Source organism: Octopus sinensis, linkage group LG18, assembly GCF_006345805.1.
Source record: "Octopus sinensis linkage group LG18, ASM634580v1, whole genome shotgun sequence".
NCBI lineage: Eukaryota > Metazoa > Mollusca > Cephalopoda > Octopoda > Octopodidae > Octopus > Octopus sinensis.
Window position 1 is genome coordinate 2,786,107 of NC_043014.1, and position 23,901 is coordinate 2,810,007.

The 23,901-nt window shown below is 40.0% G+C and overlaps 1 protein-coding gene and 1 long non-coding RNA gene across 2 annotated transcripts in view; both read left to right on the forward strand.

Moving 5' to 3' along the window:
* Nucleotides 1–23,046, forward strand: LOC115221423 (zinc finger protein 271-like). The gene is made up of 2 exons (XM_029791603.2): nucleotides 1–242; nucleotides 20,702–23,046. The coding sequence occupies exon 2, from the start codon at nucleotides 20,787–20,789 to the stop codon at nucleotides 22,563–22,565; it is 1,779 nt and encodes a 592-aa protein (XP_029647463.1). The 5' UTR covers nucleotides 1–242; nucleotides 20,702–20,786; the 3' UTR covers nucleotides 22,566–23,046.
* Nucleotides 20,520–23,901, forward strand: part of LOC118766827 — a 21,477-nt gene continuing 18,095 nt past the window's right edge. Inside the window, exon 1 of the long non-coding RNA XR_005002738.1 lies at nucleotides 20,520–20,628. This is a non-coding gene — a long non-coding RNA (uncharacterized LOC118766827). The remainder of the gene's footprint in view (nucleotides 20,629–23,901) is intronic.

Here is a 23,901-nt window from a genome sequence, read left to right on the forward strand (position 1 = left end):
GGAGGAGAAAAGTTATGAAGTTTTTTAGTGGCTTTTTGCTTCTTCATTGGATTATTCGATGTGAATTTCGTTAGGTTAAATTCACTTTTACTTTAAAGTATCTGCGAACAGATACGTATTTATTTTTATATTTTCTCTCTTTTTCAACTCTCCAAGTCAATAATTAATGTATCTATATATTTATTTACCTAATTATTCAAGCGTGAAGAAAGAAAAAGAGAAAAAAAAAACGGAGTCTCAGGGTAAGTGCGAGAGAGAAAGAGAGAGAGATGGATGAAGTTTGAGAAGTTCAAAACTTAGTTCCTGTTGATTTCGAAGACTTTGTGTGTTTATAGTCCCACGTATTCCTCATTTAAAAAAAAGACAGACCAAACCTTATATTTTTTTAATTCACAGATGAGAGCCCCACAACCTCGACATACCCCAAACTTGTTGCATTCATAAGCAAAGATGTTTCTTTTTAAATATATTTTTCTTTTTACCTTCCAGTATTTATTGTAATCAAGAATCTAAATCGAACCTTATTAAAAGAAAAGAAAGAAAAAAGCAAAAAAGAAAAGGAAAAGAATCTTGTGTGTCTTTCCCCTCTCTTCGACAAATTCTTCATTTATATTTCTAAACCAAGTCGGTCGGTCGACTTGGTATTCTTTCTGTCTGTGAAAGAAATAAAAATGGGATGGAGAGCCTCCTTGCCTGCTTTTTTGGCTTGTGTTTGTCTGCCCGCTTCCTTATTTTGCATCGCTTAACTAACTTTTGGATGCAAAAACTCCAAGATACTTTTGTTGAAGTCGGAATTCTTCAACATTTCGCCATTCTTGGGACTGGCTTCACCTACAATCAATTTCATTTTCTAAGAACACCCGTTATATTATATGGCGGTGCCGTAGTCGAACATTGAGATCAGTAAAATAGTTATATATATATATACATACATACATACATCATATATATACATACATACATACATACATACATATATATATATTGTGTGTATGTGTGTATAATTTGTATGTTGTGTACGATGTAATGTTTCAAGGCTTTGGTCTCTATCCAAGGAAATAAATATGAGGCGATCTTTCGTCGCCAAATATGAATATATCCCTCATAACCAGATCCCTCGGTTCCACTCCTTCCTTATTCCATTCCCAGATTCACTTTTGTAGACCATTCCGTTACTGCTTTTGGGTGGTCCTAACTTCAAATAACGCGCCTTACACGTATTTTTGTCTCTACATCATTTTCGGACCTTGACTCCCGCCACCTCTATATATTTATACATTTCCTGGGTTAATACAATTAAAGTTAGTTACCAAAGCACCGGTCATATGAAGACGAGAAATTGTTTTTCCCGTCTTCTTCATCTAACCTTTGTCTGAACCCTGTAAATAAAGTAGAAGAATGACATATATATATATATACATATATATATAAATCTATGACACTCATGTTTATTTTGGGTTGACGCTTCTTCAGGAAGGCCTAAATGTCAAACATATATTTCTGGTTTTTGCTGTGGGGGCATTTTATATCAGCACTGGTATCAATAAGTTAGTTTATTTTTCCTTGTAGATTTCTTCCCATGCGATAAAAATATGTACCAGTAAGTACCTCGGGTCGATTAAACTGAAGCCAACTCTATTACATCCCTCCTTTCACAAAACTATGACCTCGTGCTTATCGAAGAAATTATCACCATTATTATTAAGTGTCAATGAGTACCAGCTTTCATCTTTCTGAAGTTATAGGTGTTGACGGAAGATACAGTAAGCAAAGCATAGGCATATCTACACATTAGGGCCCCACGCTCCATAACTTTGTTCCCTTTATAACTTTCTAAATATTATTATTATTTATGTCATTGAGTACTTACCACCTTTCGTCTAAGAGTTTGGTGGGGTGTTATTGATTGTATATATATATATATATATATTTATATATATACACATACACATACGCACACTAATCAGAGCATAACTGCACATTGGTGACCCCTCCCCCCTAACTTTGTTCTCATAATTTTCTGAGAGATGTATATTTTTAATTGAAATTTTACAGAGATAAGTTGTTGGCAGTGTCAATACAATTATGATGGTAAAAACTTTGGAAAACAAAAACAGTCTCTCTCTCCAAAGTTGACTTTGTTGGAACCAATTTCCGTTAACTTCAACATTTTCACTTTCTATTTAGATTTATATATCTGAAACGTGACCATTACGTTTCAAATCCTCGAAAACATTTCTGCAAAATATTAAAAATATCCAATTTAGAGAGAGAGTTATGAAGAGACAAAATCGGAAAGAGGGAAGTGCTAATGATAACAAAACTCCTAACAATTTTGTCTTTTAATGTTATCAACACAATCGTAATTTACACCCGCGAAAATGTATCTGCGAAGTTTCGTTTTTAAAATATGTAGTTTTCAAAAAGTTATGAGGAAACAAATTTAGTGGGGCATCAATCTGTAGTTAGGCCCATGTCAATTACTGCAACTGTATTCTTCACAAACGTGGGCCTTGTATCTACTGTCAAAGACCATCGGATAAAATGGCTTAACGACATTTCTTCCGACTTCTTACGTCCTGAGTACAAACCACGCTGAGGCTAACTCTGCCTTTCATCCTTTTGGGGTCGATAACAAGAGGAATTCTGAGGAATCCCAACTACGTTTCGTGGTTCGCTACCTCAACAGTTCCTTTATAGGATCCAGTGCCTAAAGACATCATCAGGAGGAACCACGTCCGGTTTCGGTCCCTTCTCCTCTACCGTTTTCGACGTGTCGCCACCGCACTTTGGTAGGTGTCTTCAGCTCTGGTGTAGGGTCCATTTCTTCTTTCTCCTTTTTTTTGGCATTTTGTTCTTTGCTTTCTTCGATGCTGCATCAACGAATGGCAGCGGGGTCGATAACATATAGTATCAGTCAAGTACCGAGCATCGATGTAAACGACTCGCCCCTTCTCGACGTCAAAATGTCAGGCTTTTGGACCTATCTTAGACAGAATTACTATTATTATTAAATATGATGATGGAATCGGTAAAACGAAGAGCTAAATGGTGTATTACAAGCTTAAAACCGTGCCAATTTCAAGGTCGATAAAATCTCCCCGTCATTTACTAGAACCCACTATAGTCGATTGAGTATCGAACAAACGTGCTTTTTGAGTTCGAATCCCGCTGAGGTCAACTTTACCATTCTAACAATGAGTCGGTTTATTTTTTCTATAAAGAATCTTGGATATGAATGTAATTATAACACAAGAACTGTTGCATCTCTTCATAAAATAATAGCCTTGGAATCGTCTTTGATATAGTGCGCCAGTGGACGTGTGGTATTCCCGCTAAACTGAGAGACAGATGATGTTCCAATCCCGGATTAAAAGGCTTTTGCCATATCGGTTTCCTCGTCAACGTATTTAGGGAAATGCTTGAACATCACAACATCCATTTTCTCCTCATGTGTCCAGTCAAAATAAACCATTAATACCTTCATCAGCATCACCCGTTATCGTCGTGGTGGTCGTCATCATCATCATTATTTTATAATTTACTAAATTGCCGGTTGTCTTTGGACAAGTTCTCATTTTTGTGACCCTTACATGTCCTTGGAAAAGGCATGAATATAACCACATCACAATTACTAAACTATACTTTATTTTATTCATATTACACTACTGCTGTTTTCTCATCTATCGCCCTTGTGGCAAGTAATTAAGAAAAGGGTTAATTACCACGGCCATTAAAACAATTATTATTATTAGTGTTGGTTGCCGTAATAATGGAACTTTTAGCCCAAGGCCAGAAATTCAACTGGTATTTATTTTATCCTAGTCATAATAATGTACATTTTTGAGTTTTTTAAAAATCCCGAGGTCAATTTTGTATTTTTATTCTTATGGGGTCGGTAAGATAGTACAAGTTTGTACTTGTGCTGATATAATCAATTCTTTCCCCCAAGATTTGTGACCTTGAGGACAGAGGATTTAGCAGAATCATTAGAACATTAGCATTTGTTACCATTCTTTACGTTCTGAGTTCAAATCCAGCCGAGGTCAATTTTGCCTTCCTTCCAAGCTCGATAAAAAAAAGTACCAGTCAGATATTGAAGTCGATTTAATCGACTAGACCTCTCTCTCTCTCTCTCTCTCTCTCTCTCTCTCCAAACTAACGGCAATTAAGAAGTAATTGTTATCATTAATTAGGGCAGTCACTTAGCTGAATTAATTGGGGTCTCGGACAAAATGCCTTGTGGTATTTTATTTAGGGCTTTTACGTTCTAAGTTCCATTCTATTCAAGAGTCAAGTCAGTACTACTCATGTGATTGTTCACCCTTTAATGGCCTAATTTATACTTAAAAGAAATGAAAAGGCCTGAAGGCAAAATAATTAACTGACTTTATTAGTAAGAATTTTACATAATCTAATCCCCAAAACCTAGTCTTCGACCACACCATGAAGTGGACGAAAGAAAAACGCAATTAAATCGGTATTCCTGTATATTTATGTGTGTGTGTCAGCATTTATTAACCCTTCGTCGGGAGTCGTCTCCACCCCCTTTCTCTTCAAATGTCTCACTATGTAAGGAAGAAGTTCTATGTTCTTCAACGTCGCCATTCTACTACACACGTGTTGCCGCCTTCTCGCAGACATGGCCATCAGACGGAATTCTTTTTTCTGATTGGCATTTGGAGGCTTACAGCATGTGTGTGTGTGTGTGTCTGTGTGTTTATACACGTTTTTTCTTTTACAACGTGCGTGTATGTATTAATATATATATATATATATATATTATATATATATATATATATATATACGTTCTCTCTCTCTCTCTAGAGACTACTACGGGTAACTGCATATCATATATAAGAAATCACATGCATATACGCATAGATACACGTCATATTGAATGCCATACCATAAACTATATGCGTGTGATTGTCTTTGAAAACTTTTATCAAAGTTTTACATGTTTCGTTAGATTTTCTTAAACAAAAAAAACCATTTTCTCATTCTCTCTCTCTCTCTCACAACCTCATCTCGTCTATTTACATCAAAATTGTGAACTTGACTTTCCCTTTACTTCCTTCCATATATATTTTAACGCTCCTTGTCCTCACAACACACACACACACACCTCTTCGTCTCTCTCTCTTCTATAACCCTGACCCTTTCTCTCCCTCACACACATTCCCTTTCTTCCCCTCTCTGTCCCCCACCTTCATGCACACTATCCCTTTCTCCTTTATACACGTTCTTCCTCTCCTTTTCTCTTTCACATGCGCACTTTCTCTCCTCTCTCTCTCTATCACGCCCTGTTCCCCCTTTCTCTCCATCTTCTGCTCCTTTTACACAATCCCTTTCTCTTTCACACACGCCTCTCCCTTTATATCTGTATCCTTTTCTCGTATCCACTTCATTCTTTTCTCCGTCACATGCAATATCCCCTTTTTCTCACAATATCTTCTTTCTCAAACACACGCATTCTGTTTTGATAAAGCATAAATGATATATCCTGAACACACAGACACACACACACCTTGCCTTCTGTATTATGGACTGGCTACTCTTTCTAACCATTCGAGCGACCACGTAGTGGATTCCTCATTAACACGGTTTCTGTTTTTCATTTCTTACATTTGACTTTAACTTGAGGAAGGAAATAAGGAAGTGAATACAAATTCGAGACCTTGCAACAGAATGGGCTTTTGCTAAAAGTACCCGAAGGACCAGGTCGTGGTTTTAAACAAACCCCAGTTGGACTATCAACGAAGAACAGCTGGCTGGCCTGACTACGGTTTGGCGTCACTGCCTTCCCCTATCAAACTTTTGTTTCCTCATAACTTTCTGAAAGATTCATATTTTTAAAATTAAAAAGTGCCGAGATGGCAGGCATGGCTTTGTAGTTTGGCCACCACCACGTTTCAGACTCAGCCCCATGTGTTGCACTTTGAGCAAATACACCATTGGTTGACCATGATCATCATCATTTAACGTCCGTTTTCCATGCTAGCATGGGTTTGACGGTTTTGACTGAGGACTGGCAAACCAGATGGCTGCACCAGGCTCCAGTCTTGATCTGGCAGAGTTTCTACAGCTGGATGTCCTTCCTAACGCCAACCACTCCGAGAGTGTAGTGGGTGCTTCTTACGTGCCACCTTCACGGGTGGCACAGCATATCATGATCATGATCATCATCATCATCGTTTAACGTCCGCTTTCCATGCTAGCATGGGTACACATGATATATCTTGGTATATATTATATCATAGTTCACTCAGGTGTGCAATGTGCCATGGTTTGGTACAATATAATGTAGTCTTGTGTGATGTGGGAATGTTGGGGTTTGGTGTTGTCTAACCTATGGACTGTCTTTGTTTCCTATTCCACTCTTAGCCATTCAATGTGTTAAAGATCATATTTTTATAAGTAAACAGATCTCCCAGGTGGAATGACAGGGGACCGAAACTCTTGGTGGTTTGCTGTGCTTCAAAAGACACGTCAAGCTAAGCAAGATCATGGTTGTCTTTGCATACAGCCCTGTCCCCTACATCCCTCTCCAGCCGATTATTCCTAATCTTGTGGGCTTGTGGGTGCTGCTGCCACATAAAAAGCACCCGTGCTGGTGCCATGTAAACACAACCCTGCCAGTGCTGTGTAAAAAGGCACCCAGTACACTCTGTAAACTAGTTGGTGTTAGGGAAGGGCATCCAGCTGTAGAAACCATGCCAAAATATGAAGCCTGGGCAGTTGTTCCTTAGCTGACCAACTCCTGTCAAACTGTCCAACTCATGCCAGCATGAAAAACGGATGTTAAATGACGATCATGATGATGATGATGATGATTAGGAATCATATAAAAAAATTGTTAAAACATTTTGAAAGGTGCTAGTATAGCTGGGTAGTTAAATTATACCCTAACAATTCTGCTGGTCCATTGCTTTATGAAAGTGCTGGAATTTATTGAGTCCAGAAGGATGACCAGCAAAACTGACCCCAGTGAGAATTGAAACTCAGAATATTTTCTTTATCTTCTTAACTCTTTCGTTACCAACCCGGCTGAAACCAGCACCCACTACACTCGCGGAGTGGTTGGCGTTAGGAAGGGCATCCAGCTGTAGAAGCACTGCCAGATCAGACTAGAGCCTGATGCAGCCTTCTGGCTTCCCAGACCCCGGCCGAACTGTCCAACCCATGCTAGCACGGAAAACGGACCGGACATTAAACGATGATGATGATGATTTTGTGTAAAAATATAACCAATTCATTGGACATAAAGTTTAACAGCAAAATCTTTTACGGGTCCCCTAAGGGCCATATGGACCCTGGTTGAGAAGCACTGATGTAAAGCATCATAGTGTAGTGAGGTGGTGGTGTTTCGCTTCTGGTTGTTAGTTCTGAATAGAAGACTTGTGATAACTTGGCAAATTGGCTCAGTTGTTAGAGTGTTGGACAGAATGCAGTATTTTGTTCTGATTCTCTGACTTCTGAGTTCCAACCCTGCTCAGGTCAACTTTGCTTTTCTTTCCTCCTTTCAGGGGTTGATGAAAAGGTACAAGTCCAGGGCAAGGATTTAGCAATAAATCTAAGGATGTCAAAGTGAATCCCTTGCATCCTGAGTTCAAATCCTGCCATGCCCTACATGGATGACAGACTTAACCTATTGTCCAGTTTAACTTCTTCTCCTGACCCCCTTGGGTACCTTTAGTACAGTTCACTCTGTTGTCACTCTGTAATATTCAGATAAGCTTGGTAGCCGAAGGATATTTTCTTCCCTCTTTTCTACAATCCCAGAAGCAATGTAACAGGTCAGGGCTAGTATTTTCCCTCCTGATTTAATCCTTTCCCTACTGCATTTCTGTTGAGATGTTCTGTGTTTCTTTCAGTTACTTTAAATATAACAAAGAATTTAGTAAAATAACTTAGTTATCATTCAGCTAGTGTTAGGAACATAAGTTGTGACTAAAGTTTGGTGGAAGATTTTAATTCAAAACTTATGGAAACAAGACATTTGTATGTAGAGCCAGAGGTGATTTCAGCTGGGTTGGTAACAAAAGGATTAAGAAGATAAAGAAAATATTCTGAGTTTCAATTCTCACTGAGGTCAGTTTTGCTGGTCATCCTTCTGGATCCATAAATTATAGCACTATCATAAAGCAGTGAACCAGCAGAATTGTTAGGGTATAATTTAACTACCCAGCTATACCAGTGCCTTTCAGAATGTAAAATTTCACAAGAGTAAACAAATCATATATCTCTGTCTTTGAAAGGTTTGCCAGTGTCAAAATCCATCAGATGCCAGGAAAAAAATTTTTACCTTTTAGCATTCAGGTTATTCTATCAAATGTATTGTTTATTTATATACATCATCATTTAATGTTTGTTTTCCCTGCTAACACAGGTCGGATGGTTTGACAGGTGTTGACTAGCTGAAGGGCTGTTCAGGCTCCCTGTCAGTTTTGGCATGGTTTCTATGGCTGGATACCCCTCATAAGGCCAGATTATCTCGTGGCTTCAAAATTCTGATGGGATTATTTATTTTTAGAATGACATTGTAGGGTAGGTGTGAGAGGACAGATCTGGTCAGTTTTAACATAAAACAGAATGTTTGGCCTGGATATGGCTGGTTTAAATGCTAAAGGGTCAAGTAATTTCCTCTTAACCAAAACCTTGTCCAGATAATTAGGTGGTTGTTTGTTGATGGGGTCTCCTTACTACCTACTGAGGCCAGAATTTCGAATAAGGCCATGTTTTTGTTCGTCTTTACAGCTATTTCTCCATGCTAGCATGGGTTAGATGAAGATATATATATATTACTGAGCCATCATTTTATGATTGGATGCCCATCTCGTCAATAACCCTTCCTGTTTATCAAGTAAGGTGAGCTAGCAGAAACGTTAGCACGCCGGGCGAAATGCTTAGCTTTATTTCGTCTGTCATTGCGTTCTAAGTTCAAATTCCGCCAATTGGCTTTGCCTTTCATCCTTTCGGGGTCGATAAATTAAGTACCAGTTATGCACTGTTGTCGATGTGATCGACTTAATCCCTTTGTCTATCCTTGTTTGTCTCCTCTATGTTTAGCCCCTTGTGGGCAATAAAGAAATAAAACAAGCAGAATATTTGGGCCAGGGGTGACTGGTTTAAGTGCTAAACAGTTAAGACAGTGATTTATAGACACAAGGGTGGTGAAGTGTTGTTGCTTAGTCCCAGCAGGCTATGATTGAGCAGACCTATGATGAAAGCCATTCCAACCATGACCATTTCCTCTTCAGGTATGGAGTGCTCCTGACTTAGCTATCCAATGTGTTCTTTGGTAAAACTGTGGAGTGTGATATTATGAGGTAGATTTGGCTATCATTTCATGGATGTTCTTTCATTGGCTGTAATAAAGCATAATTTAATTATTTAGTTCAGTCTCAAGAAGAAATGTGGTTGAGTATTCCAAGTTCTTCAAATTGGCAACAGGGAGTTGGCAAGAAATGTTAGAACATCAGACTGCATGACTCACAGCACAAGGTTCTTCTGATGACCATGTTTTAAATTCAAATTCATTCTTCATGCTTTTGGGTACCAATAAAATCTTTCTTTGGTTTTTGATTCCCTACTTTCGCAAGCAACGTTTCCTCTTATTTTGGCAAGAACCAAATGGAACTTTTGAAAATCCATCATCATCATTGTTTAATGTCTGCTTTCCATGCTAGCATGGGTTGGATGATTTGACTGAGGTCTGGTGAACCAGATGGCTGCACCAGGCTCCAATCTGATCTGGCAGAGTTTCTACAGCTGGATGCCCTTCCTAATGCCAACCACTCCGAGAGTGTAGTGGGTGCTTTGATGTGTCACTGGCACGAGGGCCAGTCAGGCGGTACTGGCAATGGCCTTGCTCAAATGGTGCTTTTTATGTGCTACCTGTACATGTGCCAGTCCAGTGGCACTGGCAACGACCTCACTCAAATGTTTTTACATGTGCCACCAGCACAAGTGCCAGTAAGGTGACACAGGTAATGATCACGCTCGAATGGTACTTTGTACGTGCCACCAGCACAGAGGCCAGCTTGTTGCTCGCCAACATAACATGGCAGTCCTGGTTTAGGACTAATGTTGCTGTAATTTAGCCCCAGGAGACATCATCTCCAGCTGGCCATATGACACAATCTTTGTCCTTATATTTTTGAACAAGGACACAGATCATGTCGTATAGCCAGCTGGAGACGATGTCTCCTGGGGCTAAATTACAGCAACATTCATCCTAAACCAGGACTGCCATGTTATGTTGGCAAACAATCTTTACTACAAAGTACTCTCATTGAATATCTCATGTTGTGAGATTTAAAAATAGTAATTTTCTAACGAACAAAAGTATTTTAATTGCAGAACTGGGGCACAGTGTTCAAGTATTCCTGTAGTTTATGTCGACATGTTTTCAATGAAAAAGATGTGCTTTTGTGTTGACTATTTATTAAGATTGTTGAGGATACATGACCTGGTGGTTAGACATGTTGCAATTGCAAGGTTGCTGTTTCAATTCCTGGATGTAGCAGTATGTTGTGTTCTTGAACAAAACACTTCATCTCAGGTTGCCTTGCAATCACTTTGACACCTGACAGGTGGTACATTGTGCACCCGTTCAGGTGTTGTTTATCTGGTGGAAAGAGTAACCTGATTTAATGCACAAACATTCGATCACTATAAACGAATCATTTGTGCCGGTTGTCCTACAAAAAATTGCAGAACCGTCTTTCTCAGACTGCGAGAAACTACCATCTACTTATTTAAAGCATAAGTTTTCACTCTTCCAACAAGGGACGTGCCGCCTGGGTAGGCAAAGTAGGCAGCGCCTACCCTGAATAAAATAGATTGATAGCAACATTTTCCTTTTATGGCAAAATATGCACCTAATTCAATAAAATTATGAAGGTTACTCTGATTACTATGCATAAAATGCAAAAATATATAATTTTTTTTGTAGATTAAGTAGGCATAATTTGGCCCTGCGTTTCAATTTCAATATTAAAACTATGTATAGTATTGCTGTAGTACACATGCTGCGTGCATTCCTACAACAACATTTTCTTTACGCGTTATAAAGGCAGAATTAGTTCTGCCTTCAACTCAGTCGAGTGCCTGTGTTTCGCTTACATTTTTATGAGTTTTACTCCATAAACGTCACCAACTGCCAATCTGGAGTAATTACTCACGGTACGTGCCTGCTGTCAACATATATATTTCCTGACAAGTAAACAACTTTATTTAACCCATTTCATACCAATCTGCCTGAGACCACTCCTAGTTCCATGAAATAAACTTTCTATTTTAAAATGATCTAAACTAAAACCTTCTGCTGGAATTTCACATCGTTTTATGTTCTAAACAGCAGCTTAATAATAATAATGACAAAGTCTGTCATTATTTTCAAAATTAATTGAAACGAAGGCTGTGTATTCCAACAGAAATATTGTGAGGATGAATTTGGTCCTTTGTCCTTTACTTGTTATGATCATTAGATTGTAGCCATGCTGGGGCACTGCTCTGTAGAATCAATCCCAGAACTTGCATTCTTTTCGATTTTTGAAGCCTGGTACTCTTTCTGTCAGACTTTCTTGCCAAACTGTTACATTATAGGGATGTAAACACATATTGGTTGTCAAATAGCACAGGCAAAAAGAATACCCTCCATTAGGCATTTGCCATATTCTGAACACCTTACTTCCCTGGGCATGGACGCATTGAAACTCCGACGTCTGGCAGCTGACTTGGCAGACACCCATAAAATTATCAACCATCTTACTAACAATAACTCTGAGCACCTTTTCAAACTCCACCCGTCTAACACCCGTGGACATAAAGTCAGAAAACAGCACAGCTCCCATGACTTTAGGAAACATTTTTTCACGCTGAGAGTTGCTGAAGCATGAACAAACTGCCGGCATCAGTTGTTAGTTGTCGGAGCACTGCATCCTTCAAAAATTCCATGCTTTCTGAGATTCGCCAACACTACACCTGATTTTCTCCCCTCCATACACACGCAAGCATGTATCTGACTCATACATTGTTCGCTTTCCAGACATTTGTACATTATTGCATATACTCTGACAAGTTGTGGTGCACCTGAGCACTGTATACAATAATTTCATTATTATTTTTTTATACGACATGCTTCTTTCAGTTTCCATCTACGAAACCGACTCACAAGACTTTGGTCGGCCCAAGAGTATAGCAGAAGACACTCGCACAAGATGCCACACAGAGGGACTGAACTGGAATCGTGTGTTTTGGCATGGTTTTCTATGGCTGGATGCCCTTCCTAATGCCAACAACTCAGAGTGTAATGGGTGCTTGGGTGCCATTCGTGTGACATGGGAGTGCATTTATGTGCCACCGCCATGGGTGCCAGTTTGTGTGATACCAGTATCTGCCATGACTGTGGTTTTGCTTGGCTTGATGGGTCTTCTCCTCAAGCTCGACATAATGCCAAAGGTCTTGCTCATTGCCTCGTTGAGGCCCAATGCTCATATAATAATAATAATAATAATAATAATAATAATGAAATTCTTGTATACAGTGCTCAGGTGCACCACAACTTGTCAGAAAGTGCGTATAAAGCATATGCAATAATGTACAAATGTCTGGAAAGCGAACAATGTATGAGTCAGATACATGCTTGCGTGTGTATGGAGGGGAGAAAATCAGGTGTAGTGTTGGTGAATCTCAGAAAGCATGGAAGTTTTGAAGGATGCAGTGCTCCGACAACTAACAACTGATGCCGGCAGTTTGTTCAATGCTTCAGCCACTCTCAGCGTGAAAAAATGTTTCCAAAAGTCATGGGAGCTGTGCTGTTTTCTGACTTTGTAAATATGTCCACGGGTGTTAGACAGGTGGAGTTTGAAAAGGTGCTCAGAGTTATTGTTATATATATGTGTGTGTGTGTGTGTATGTATGTATACACACATACACATGATGGGCTTCCACACAGTTTCCATCTACCAAATTCTCTCACAGGGCATCAATTGGCAGGACTGAACCTGAAACCACACAGCCAGGTCAAATTTTTGGAGAAGGATTCTTTGAAGCATAGAATATATTTCCAAGAGTAAAAACTGTTGGGAAACCCTGGTGTAAGGATTCTGCCATTTCACTACCCTTATCTGTGGTACCTGCTGTGGTCCCTTACAGATAGTTAGGTAGGTCCAGTTAATGGGAGTTAAGGGCTTCAACTACAGACCCAGCTGGTTCTTATCAGTACTCAGTCAACTCAGACAGCTGTGGTTTGTTGGTAAAATTTAATTTCTGGGGGTGGTTCATTAGACCTGTACTGCAGAAACTAGGGGGAGAGGGGGACCATTTACACAGGTCATTTGATTTGCTAAAAGTAACAGTCAAATCTCCTTCAAACTACACCTTGTTTCATGAAGTGTAGTCCCAGAGATGCCAAAAAGATAAAAGAATGATGGTTGTGGACTCATATTATCTTTAGTATTAGTTCTGTTCAAGTATGATTTCAGACTAATTAGTAACAATACGAAACACTTGCTTACATCATCATCATTATCATCATCATCGTCATTGTTGTTGTTGCTTTTACATCTCTCTTTTACCATGCTGGCATGGGTTAGATGAGTCTTGTTGAGGCAGTATTCTCTCTCTCTCTTACACACACACACACACACACACGTTGATAGATAGATAGATAAATGGATAAAAAGACAGATATGAAAATATTCATTTACTTGTTTCAGTCATTTGATTGTGGCCATGCTGGAGCACCGCCTTTAGTCGAACAAATCGACTCCAGGACTTATTCAATCGCTAAGTTACGGTGACGTAAACACACCAGCATCGGTTGTCAAACAACGGTGGGAAGACAAGCACAGACACACACACAAATATATACATACATACATATATATTATATATATATATATATATATATATATATATATATATATATACGACGGGCTTCTTTCAGTTTCTGCCTACCAAATCCACTCATAAGGCTTTGGTCGGCCCGAGGCTATAGTAGAAGACACTTGCCCAAGGTGCCACATAGTGAGACTGAACCCTGAACCATGTGGTTGGTAAGCAAGCTACTTATAACACAGCCACTCCTGCTCACATTATATATATATATATACACGATGAGCTTCTTTCAGTTTCCGTCTACCAAATCCACTCACAAGGCTTTGGTCGGCCTGCGGCTATAGTAGAAGACACTTGCCCAAGGTGCCATGCAGTGGGACTGAACCTGGAACTATGTGGTTGGAAAGCAAGCTACTTACCACACAGCCACTTCTGCGCCTATAAATATATGTGAATGTTTATGTAAGTGAGTTTATTTCGTCCCTCATCTTCACACATATGATCATTGGTTGCTTACAAAGAGCCTCCCTGTCCATAGAGGCTGTGTTCGTGGTCCTCTGAAAAAAGCACATCTGGGTTTCTTTACATGTCTTGACTTGTTAAGCAGTTTTTGTTAACAAAATGCACATTAGGCGCAGGAGTGGCTGTGTGGTAAGTAGCTTGCTAACCAACCACATGGTTCCGGGTTCAGTCCCACTGTGTGGCATCTTGGGCAAGTGTCTTCTGCTAAAGCCCCGGGTCGACCAATGACTTGTGAGTGGATTTGGTAGACGGAAACTGAAAGAAGCCCATCGTATATATGTATATATATATATGCGTGTGTGTGTTTGTGTGTCTGTGTTTGTCCCTCTAGCATTGCTTGACAACCGATGCTGGTGTGTTTACGTCCCCGTCACTTAGCGGTTCGGCAAAAGAGACCAATAGAATAAGTACTGGGCTTACAAAAGAATAAGTCCCAGGGTCGATTTGCTCGACTAAAGGCGGTGCTCCAGCATGGCCGCACTCAAATGACTGAAACAAGTAAAAGAGTAAAGAGTAAAAGAGTATTGAAACTGTGTTGCTTGTGTCTAGTTCCCTGCTTTGCTGTGTCTGGCCACCCTGCAGCATCATGCTAAAAGTACAGCAATCACATCATTGAACTCTTGAAGTTACAAGATAAGGAATGCAGCATGATTAATTCAAAACAACGTGAAAACAGAATCATTGCATTTGACAAAATAACCGTCATCATTCAACGTCTTTTGTCCATGCTGGCATGGGTTGGATGGTTTGACAGGGCTGGCAAGCTGGAGAGATAGACCAGGCTTTAGTCTGATTTGGCTGGGTTTCTATGGCCGGATGCCCTTCTTGACGCCAACCACTTTGCAGAATGTGCTGGGTGCTTTTACGTGGCACTGGCATGAGGGCTTTTTATGTGGGAACAATGCAGGACTCTTGCAGACTAATTGTGCTAAAGGGTTCGGGTATCTTATTCCACATCTTTGCAAGTCAAACCGCTGCCGACCAGTTTGTTAAGGGGGGGACAAGAAAAACCAACATCAGTGCAAAGACACACACACACATACACATATTCAAACACAGATGTAGTAGTTGTTGTTGCTTCCTTTTAAAAAACTTCCAAATCTGCATTCAACGTTTGTAGATTTTAAGTAGGGAGTTGGGGGGTCAGGCCATTTTCATTTTCTCATTGGATCTTAAGTGGCTGCAGAAGTGGTTCACTTAAGTGGCAATTGTAAGCAACAGAAACAAACACAACAACAACAACAGCAACAATAAATTGTGCTTCTGTGGTGGCCCCTTCCCTAGCTCCACCACCCACTGTCGCATGTGCTTCATGTCCTTTCAAAATGGACAGATATTAGGTTGTAAAGAAATGTAATTTAATTGTTATAATTGAAAGACTTTCAGAGGTGCTTCATATATATATATCATCATCATCATCATCATATGTCTGTTTTCCATGCTGGCATGGGTTGTGTGTGTGGTGGCACATGGCCTAGTGGTTAGGGTTTTGGACATACGATCCTCAGATTGTGGTTTCAATCTGTGGACCGGGCTGTATGTTGTGTTCTTGAGTAAAACACTTCATTTCATGTTGTGTGTCTGTGTTTGTCCCTCTAGCATTGCTTGACAACCGATGCTGGTGTGTTTACGTCCCCGTCACTTAGCAGTTCGGCAAAAGAGACCGATAGAATAAGTACTGGGCTTACAAAGAATAAGTCCCGGGGTCGATTTGCTCGACTAAAGGTGGTGCTCCAGCATGGCCGCAGTCAAATGACTTATTGTGTTGACTATTTGTGTTTGACACTTTTGTCCACTCAGCTGGCAAAAGTGAGTAATGCTGCGATAGACTAGCGTCCTGTCCAGGTGGGGAATATATACCCCAGAGAAAACAGGAAACCGGCTCCATGCTCCTTACAGAGTACCATGGACTAACCAACCATATATATATATGTGTTGTGATCTTAAAAGACATGTGATTTGTGGAAACGCATGTAACAGTGCAGTGAGTGTTTATAAATTCTATCCCAGGATTATTATTATTATTATTATTATTATTATTATTATACATGGAGCCTGGTGCAGCCTTCTGGTTTGCCAGTCCCTAGTCGAACTGTCCAACCCATGTCAGCATGGAAAACGGACGTTAAATGATGATGATGATGATACTGATGATATATATATATATATATATAGCAAATAAGAAACTGGAGGAGATCAATAGTTCGTTCATCAACTTTAGGACATTAAAAATGTTAACTTATATATTTACTAAACTGATAATTATAACATACATACATATAGCATATTATTCTATGCATATCCTTATCTTATATACATAGAATAATATGCTATATGTATGTATGTTATAATTATCAGTTTAATAAATATATAAGTTAACACTTTTAATGTCCTAAAGTTGATGAACGAACTATTGATCTCCTCCATGTTTTTATTGCTCTATTAATTAATGGTAAAATATCTCTACCTTCACCCATTTAGTACACTAGGTAATGTAATTGCAATGCAATAAAAAGCACTTGTGTGTTAATAATTGGGTATTCTACCAGCAGTATATTGGATAGATATTATCCCTTAGTTGGTTGGACTCACAACCCCTAACTTTCTTGGAGTTACATACATACATACACACACACACACACACATACATACATACATACATACATAAGGTGGCGAGCTGGCAGAAACGTTAGCGCGCCGGGCGAAATGCTTAGCGCTATTTCGTCTGTCACTACGTTCCGAGTTCAAATTCCGCCGAGGTTCACTTTACCTTTCATCCTTTCGGGCTCGATAAATTAAGTACCAGTTTCGCACTGGGGTCGATGTAATTGGCTTGATCCCTTTGTCCTTGTTTGTCCCCTCTATGTTTAGCCCCCTGTGGGCAATGAAGAAATAGAAATATATATATAAGTATGTATATGGGAGATTAAGATAAACATGAGTTTATATTATGAGTTCCTGTGTGTGTCTCCCCATTCTGGTTGCTTGGAACCCAGCACTGGATGTTCCAAGTAAATGCATTTGGATGCTTAACCAGAACAGATTATCAAGGAACTTAATAAACTATTAATACTAATTATTATAGAAGTTACTTAACCATTACACTGAAACGTAAAAGAATTAACTCTTTATTAGGCACAAAGGCCCGAAACACGGAGTGGACAGCACAAGGTCAGACAGAACAGAGAAACAAAAAAGAATAAGAATAAAAGAATAACAGATTGGAATATTATAAATCTATTTGGAACTCTAAACATAACAGGAAGAGTCATGTGTCTGCGTACTCTTTTATTCTCTTATTTGTTTCAATCATTTGACTGTGGCCATGCTGGAGTACCAATTTTAGTTGAACAAATTGACCTCAGGACTTATTCTTTGTAAGCCTAGTACTTATTCTATCGGTGTCGTTTGCTGAACTGCTGACTTACAGGGACATAAACACACCAACATCGGTTGTCAAGCGATGGTGGTGGGGACAAACACACACAAACACAAACATATACGACGGGCTTCTTTCAGTTTTCGTCTGCCAAATCCAATCACAAGGCTTTGGTCGGCCTGAGGCTATAGTAGAAGACACTTGCCCAAGGTACTACGCAGTGGGACTGAACCCAGAACCATGTGGTTGGTAAGCAAGCTACTTACCACTCAGCCACTCCTGCGCCTAGGTGTACACACAAGATGTTCTGTACCACACTACACTATTCTTTTCTTCATTCCAACCCATGACAGCATGGAAAGCAAATGTTAAATGATGATGCACAGATGCACTTACACGATAATGGTGGTTCCACACCTATATCACCATGGAACATTTATTTAACTTTCCAAAGTACTATAGTGTCTTTCCTCCAAGTGTAATAAAGTAGATTATATTTTAGTAAAGTAAGCTATTGAGGTACATGGCCTAGTGGTTAGAGGAGTGGACTCGCGGTCCAGGGAACGCAGGTTCGAATCTCAGACCGGGCGATGTGTGTGTTTATGAGTGAAACACCTAAGCTCCACGCGGTTCTGCAATAGAGGAAAATGTTAAAAAGAAAAACAAATCTAAAACTAGGTATGTACTAACAATTTCTGAGCACCACCACCACCACCACTACCATCATCATCATCATCTTTTAATGTCCATATTCCATGCTGGTATGGATCATAGTTTGACAAGATCCAACGAATCCAAGAGGACTGAATCATACCCCAGTGTCTACTTTGTTATGTATGTGTGTATATGTTTGTGTGCCTGTGTTTGTCCCCCCCATCATCGCTTGACAACCGATGCTAGTGTGTTTACATCCCCGTAACTTAGCAGTTCGGCAAAAAGGAGCCAATAGAATAAGTACTAGGGTTACAAAGAATAAGTCCTGGGATCGATTTGCTTGACTAAAGGTGGTGCTCCAGCATGGCCGCAGTCAAATAACTGAAACAAGTAAAAGAATAAAGATATATAAACATACCCAAAATACATTAAAAATATATATATATTTGTTTACTACCCACAAGGGGCTAAACACAGAGGTAACAAACAAGGACAGACAAACGGATTAAGTCGATTACATCGACCCCAACGCGTAACTGGTACTTAATTTATCGACCCCGAAAGGATGAAAGGCAAAGTCGACCTCGACGGAATTTGAACTCAGGACGTAACGGCAGACGAAATACGGCTACGCATTTCGCCCGGCGTGCTAACGTTTCTGCCAGCTCGCCGCCTATATATATAAATATATATAAATATGTTAAGAATATACTAAAAATGTACAAAAATTTAGTCCTTAGTTTTTAAAAGCGATATTAGAATATATAAGATATTGTAAATCCATAATGTTTCTAATTTGCTTAAAATCCGAATGATCAGATTACTGTTAAAGATCTTGTATTGTTGAAGATAGTTTAGTTATATACGGAACGTCGATAAGAATAATGGTGCTGGTGTTATTTGCAAAGGCCACACATTTGCAAGGAAAAGATATAGTCATTTGAATCGATTCTTTTGAATGCCCGATATTTATTTTATCAGTTGTGAAAGTTGGTATTTTCTTCATCTTCTCTTGTGTTCATTTGCTGATTGTAAATAATGGCTTCGCTGTTGGTGCTATTTGGTGCTATGTCTGGGCCTCTTGTGTCAAATGCAGGTTGGCAGCAGGAAGGGCATCCGGTTTGGGGAAACTCTGCCTCTCTGTACCCTCATCTGACTCATGCAAGTATAGAAAAGTAGATGTTAAAAGAACGGTGGCGGCAGTGGTAGTGGTGGTTGTGTAGGCAGTGGTGGTTGTGGCAGCAGCAGTGGTGGAGTGGTGGTGGTGGTGGTGGTGGCTGTGGAAAATGGTAGGAAGAAAGGAAGTGCCACATGTTATGAGTGGAGTGAAGTGTGTACATGATTCTGTTGAAATGTTAAATGTAAACCTGCATGAAATAAGATGGTGGGTGATTAGGTAGAGTCGTTGGAGCATCAGACAGGATGTTTTGCGGTATTTGTTTTGACTCACTGCATTTTGTTACCATATTTCTGTTGAGATGCTCTGTGTTTCTTTCAATTAATTTCAAATATAACAAAGAATTTAGTAAAATAACTTCGTTATCATTAAGCTTGTGTTAGGAACCTAAATTCTGACTAAGGTTTGGTGGAAGATTTTAATTCAGAACTTATGAAAACAAGACATTTGTACTACAGAGCCAGGGGCGGTTTCAGGCAGGTTGGTATCAAAAGGGTTAAGGATGTCTTTTTAGGGGTTGATTTAAAAGTACCAGTTTGAGCCAGTGAAATGGTAGAATTGTACTAAATTCAGTCGACCCGAGGCTGTAGTAGAAGATACTTGCCCAAGGTGCCACACAATGGGACTGAACTTAGAACCATGTGGTTGAGAAGTATGCTTCCTACCACACAGCCATGCTTGCCCCTGCTACGTTCGATGGATCTGGTGCCTTTCGTGGAAGTTTTTGCCCGCTCCTTAGGACCGACTGACCCGTGCTCGACTGCTATTGGCACAGAACCCTTCTCCACTTCAGTCTTCGAAGGTCTCGTTCGAATATTTGCTACTACCACCGAGATCTGCACCCGTGGTCGGCTTCACCCGGGCTCGCACCCGCGGCTTCCATGCACGCCGTGGCACCCTCCTACTTGACCGGGCATTGGTAAGTCGCCTCGCCAGCGATCACACAACCTGTCGCCTGGCTGGTCCGGCATCGGTCGCTTGCTCCAGCGCCATCCATTTTCGGGGCCGGTCGATTCGGCAGGTAAGTTGTTACACACTCCTGATGTATGTATATGTAAGAATACTTAGAGATCATACATTAACACTGTAATAAGGAACTCTTTCTCTCTTTCTATTTGCAGGCTGTTCAGAATGGTGAACCATAATCTGTTGAGATGATCAGCGAATCTTAAAGATTGAAGGTTGGTGTGTCCACATTGAGTTATCATGGCTGATATCAGAGCATACGAGTGCTCCAGTTGTATGATAATCTTTGCTGAAGAGGATGAGTTCATTCTGCACCAAAAGAGCTTTCACAACTTAACTGATGATTTGATCAAGGCCTGGTTACCTAACCATGTTCTGAAGAAGAATGGTACCACAAAAGGGATCTCCATACAAGTATATGATGCCAGTCGGCCATATGCTTGCGACATTTGCAATAAAGCTTTTGTGCAATCTTCACATTTGTCAAACCACATGAAAACCCATTCTGGGGAAAAACCATATGTGTGTAAGATCTGCAAGAAAGCGTTTTCTCGTTCTTCCAATCTGTCTCGGCACCATAAAATCCATACTGCCGAACGTCCTTATGTCTGTGAGATTTGCTACAAAGCTTTTTCCCAGTCGTCTCATCTAACACGGCATCTACGCATCCATTCGAAAGATCGGCCTTATTCATGTGAATATTGTCACAAGACGTTCTCTCAGACCTCCAACTTGTCCATTCATCTCCGCATCCATTCTGGAACGGAACCATTCAAATGTGATATGTGTGCCAAGTCGTTCTCGCGCTCTTCGAATTTGTCCCGCCACATGAAGATTCATACACAGGAGAAATCCCATGTCTGCCAGGTTTGCAACAAAGCATTCTTGCAGTCGTCACATCTAACCCGCCACTTGCGGATCCATTTTGAGGTGAAACCATTTTTCTGTCCCACCTGTGGCAAAGCATTCTTCCGAGCCGAACACCTTTCTCTCCACTCTCGCTTACACACAGGTGAGGAGCCATTCAAATGTGACATTTGCAAAAAGGGCTTCTCACGTTCTTCAAGTCTTTCTCGTCATATCAAAATTCACACAGCAGAAAGACCGTTTGTCTGTAATATATGTGACCGCGCCTTCTTGCAGTCTTCTCACCTGGCGCGGCACATGCGGACACACTACGAGGAGAAACCTTACGTGTGCCACGTGTGTGAGAAAGCATTTTCCCAGTCTTCCAATCTGTCGATTCATTTACGTAGTCATTCTGGTGAGAAACCATTCACCTGCGAAATCTGTGACAAATCATTTTCACGCTCTTCCAACTTGTCTAGACACATCAAAGTCCATTCTGAAGAAAAACCATTTACCTGTACCATTTGCCAGAAGTCTTTCTCACAATCTTCACATCTTACCAGACATCAAAAGATACATAATCAGCATCTGGCGGAGCCAAAGATCAAAGCGCCTTCACCAAACTATCCTTGTGGCAAGTGTAATGAAAATGTCTTGAAATCTCCCCGTACCAACATGTTTTTCAGCAACAACAACAACAACAGCAACCAAATTCTGTATTCTTCAGAAGAAATACCTGAAAGAAAACCTTATTTGTGTGGTTTCTGCAACCAAAGTTTCTTGGAAGCTTCAGCAATGGCGCTTCACATGAAGACTCATTCAAGCGAGAAACTCTTCAGGTGTGAACTTTGCAACAAAGCTTTCACAGATTCCTCTCATTTATCGCGTCACATGAAAACTCACTCTGGAGAGAAACCATTCCGTTGTTTGGTCTGCGACAAATCTTTTTCCCAGTCATCCAACTTGTCGATCCATTTAAGGACCCATTCGGGTGAGAAACCATATCAGTGTGAAATTTGTAACAAAGCTTTCTCTCGTTCCTCCAATCTCTCAAGACATTTATTGATCCATGAACAAAAGCGACCTTATGTCTGCGATATTTGCAACCGTGCCTTCTCCCAGTCTTCCCACCTCTACAGACACCTTAAAATCCACAATTCATCATCTTAATCTTACCCCTGTGTGTGCCTAAACCCCCTAAACTTCTTTTTTCATTTCCTCATCTTATATTTTCTTCATCTTCCCCCATTCAGCCATGTTAGTATAACTTAGTATTTATTATCATCATTATTATCATTATTATTATTTTTACTTTTAGTGTGCTAGGTGGCAGAAACAGTTAGACACGAGATGAAATACCTTGTGGTATTTACTTACCTTCCTTCACATTCTCATTTCAAATTCTTCTAGGGTAGACATTGTCTTTCATCCTTGCTGGGTCAACAAAATAGAGAACCAATCAAAAACAAAGGCTAAAATTATTGATTCTTCTCTCCCCACTTGACCCACTTTGTCCCTATGCAAGAAATTATCATAATTATTATTATGGTTTAGGGTAGCGAGCTGGCAGAATTGTTAGCACACCGGGCAAAATGCTTTGCAGTATTTCATCTGCCATCATGTTCTGAGTTCAAATTCCACAGAGGTCGACTTTGCCTTTCATCCTTTTGGGATTGATAAAACTAGTAACAGTTATGCACTGGGGTTGATGTAATCGACTTAATCCCTTCCCCAAAATTTGAGGCTTTGTGCTTCCAACAGAAATTAATATTATTATTATTATTATTATTGAATGAGAGAGCAGTGTATGCCATCAAAGTGACACTGGGGTAAAATATACGAAACCCAGTATACCCATCATGACTACCCGTCTCATAAGGGTACACCAGGCATATGCATCACAACCACATGTGCACGACATGGTGATCTCATATCAAGATAAACAGCACATGACCTTGCAGGTGGGGCCCATATCATTATTATTATTATTAATATTAAGGTGGTGGAGGTCGACTTTGCCTTTCATCCTTTCGGGGTTGATAAATTAAGTACCAGTTACGTGCTGGGGTCAATGTAATCGACTTAATCCCTTCCCCCAGATTTGAGACAATGTGCTTCCAGTAGAAAGGATTATTATAATTATCGTTAAGGCAGCAATTAGTGCACTGGACCACATGGTCAGTGGTTCTTTGTCCAGCTGTTTATGTTCTGAGTTCAAATGCTGTTAATTTGAACCCAGAATGTAAACACATGAAATACTGCTAAGCAGAATCAAAAGTGTTCCCACCATGACCATCCCATCTTTTTATATATATATATATCTAAGACACTTCATTCAATTTCTCTTCCTTTCCTCTTTTAAAACAATAGGATGTGATTTGAAGGAGATATTACTGCCATTTCTAGCATGTCAACAGACCACTTTGAAGTTCCCTTGTTGGCTTGCATGTGATCATGTCTTACTTTCTGGCGTTTGTAACTAAGAGCAGAAAAAATATTCTGCCCC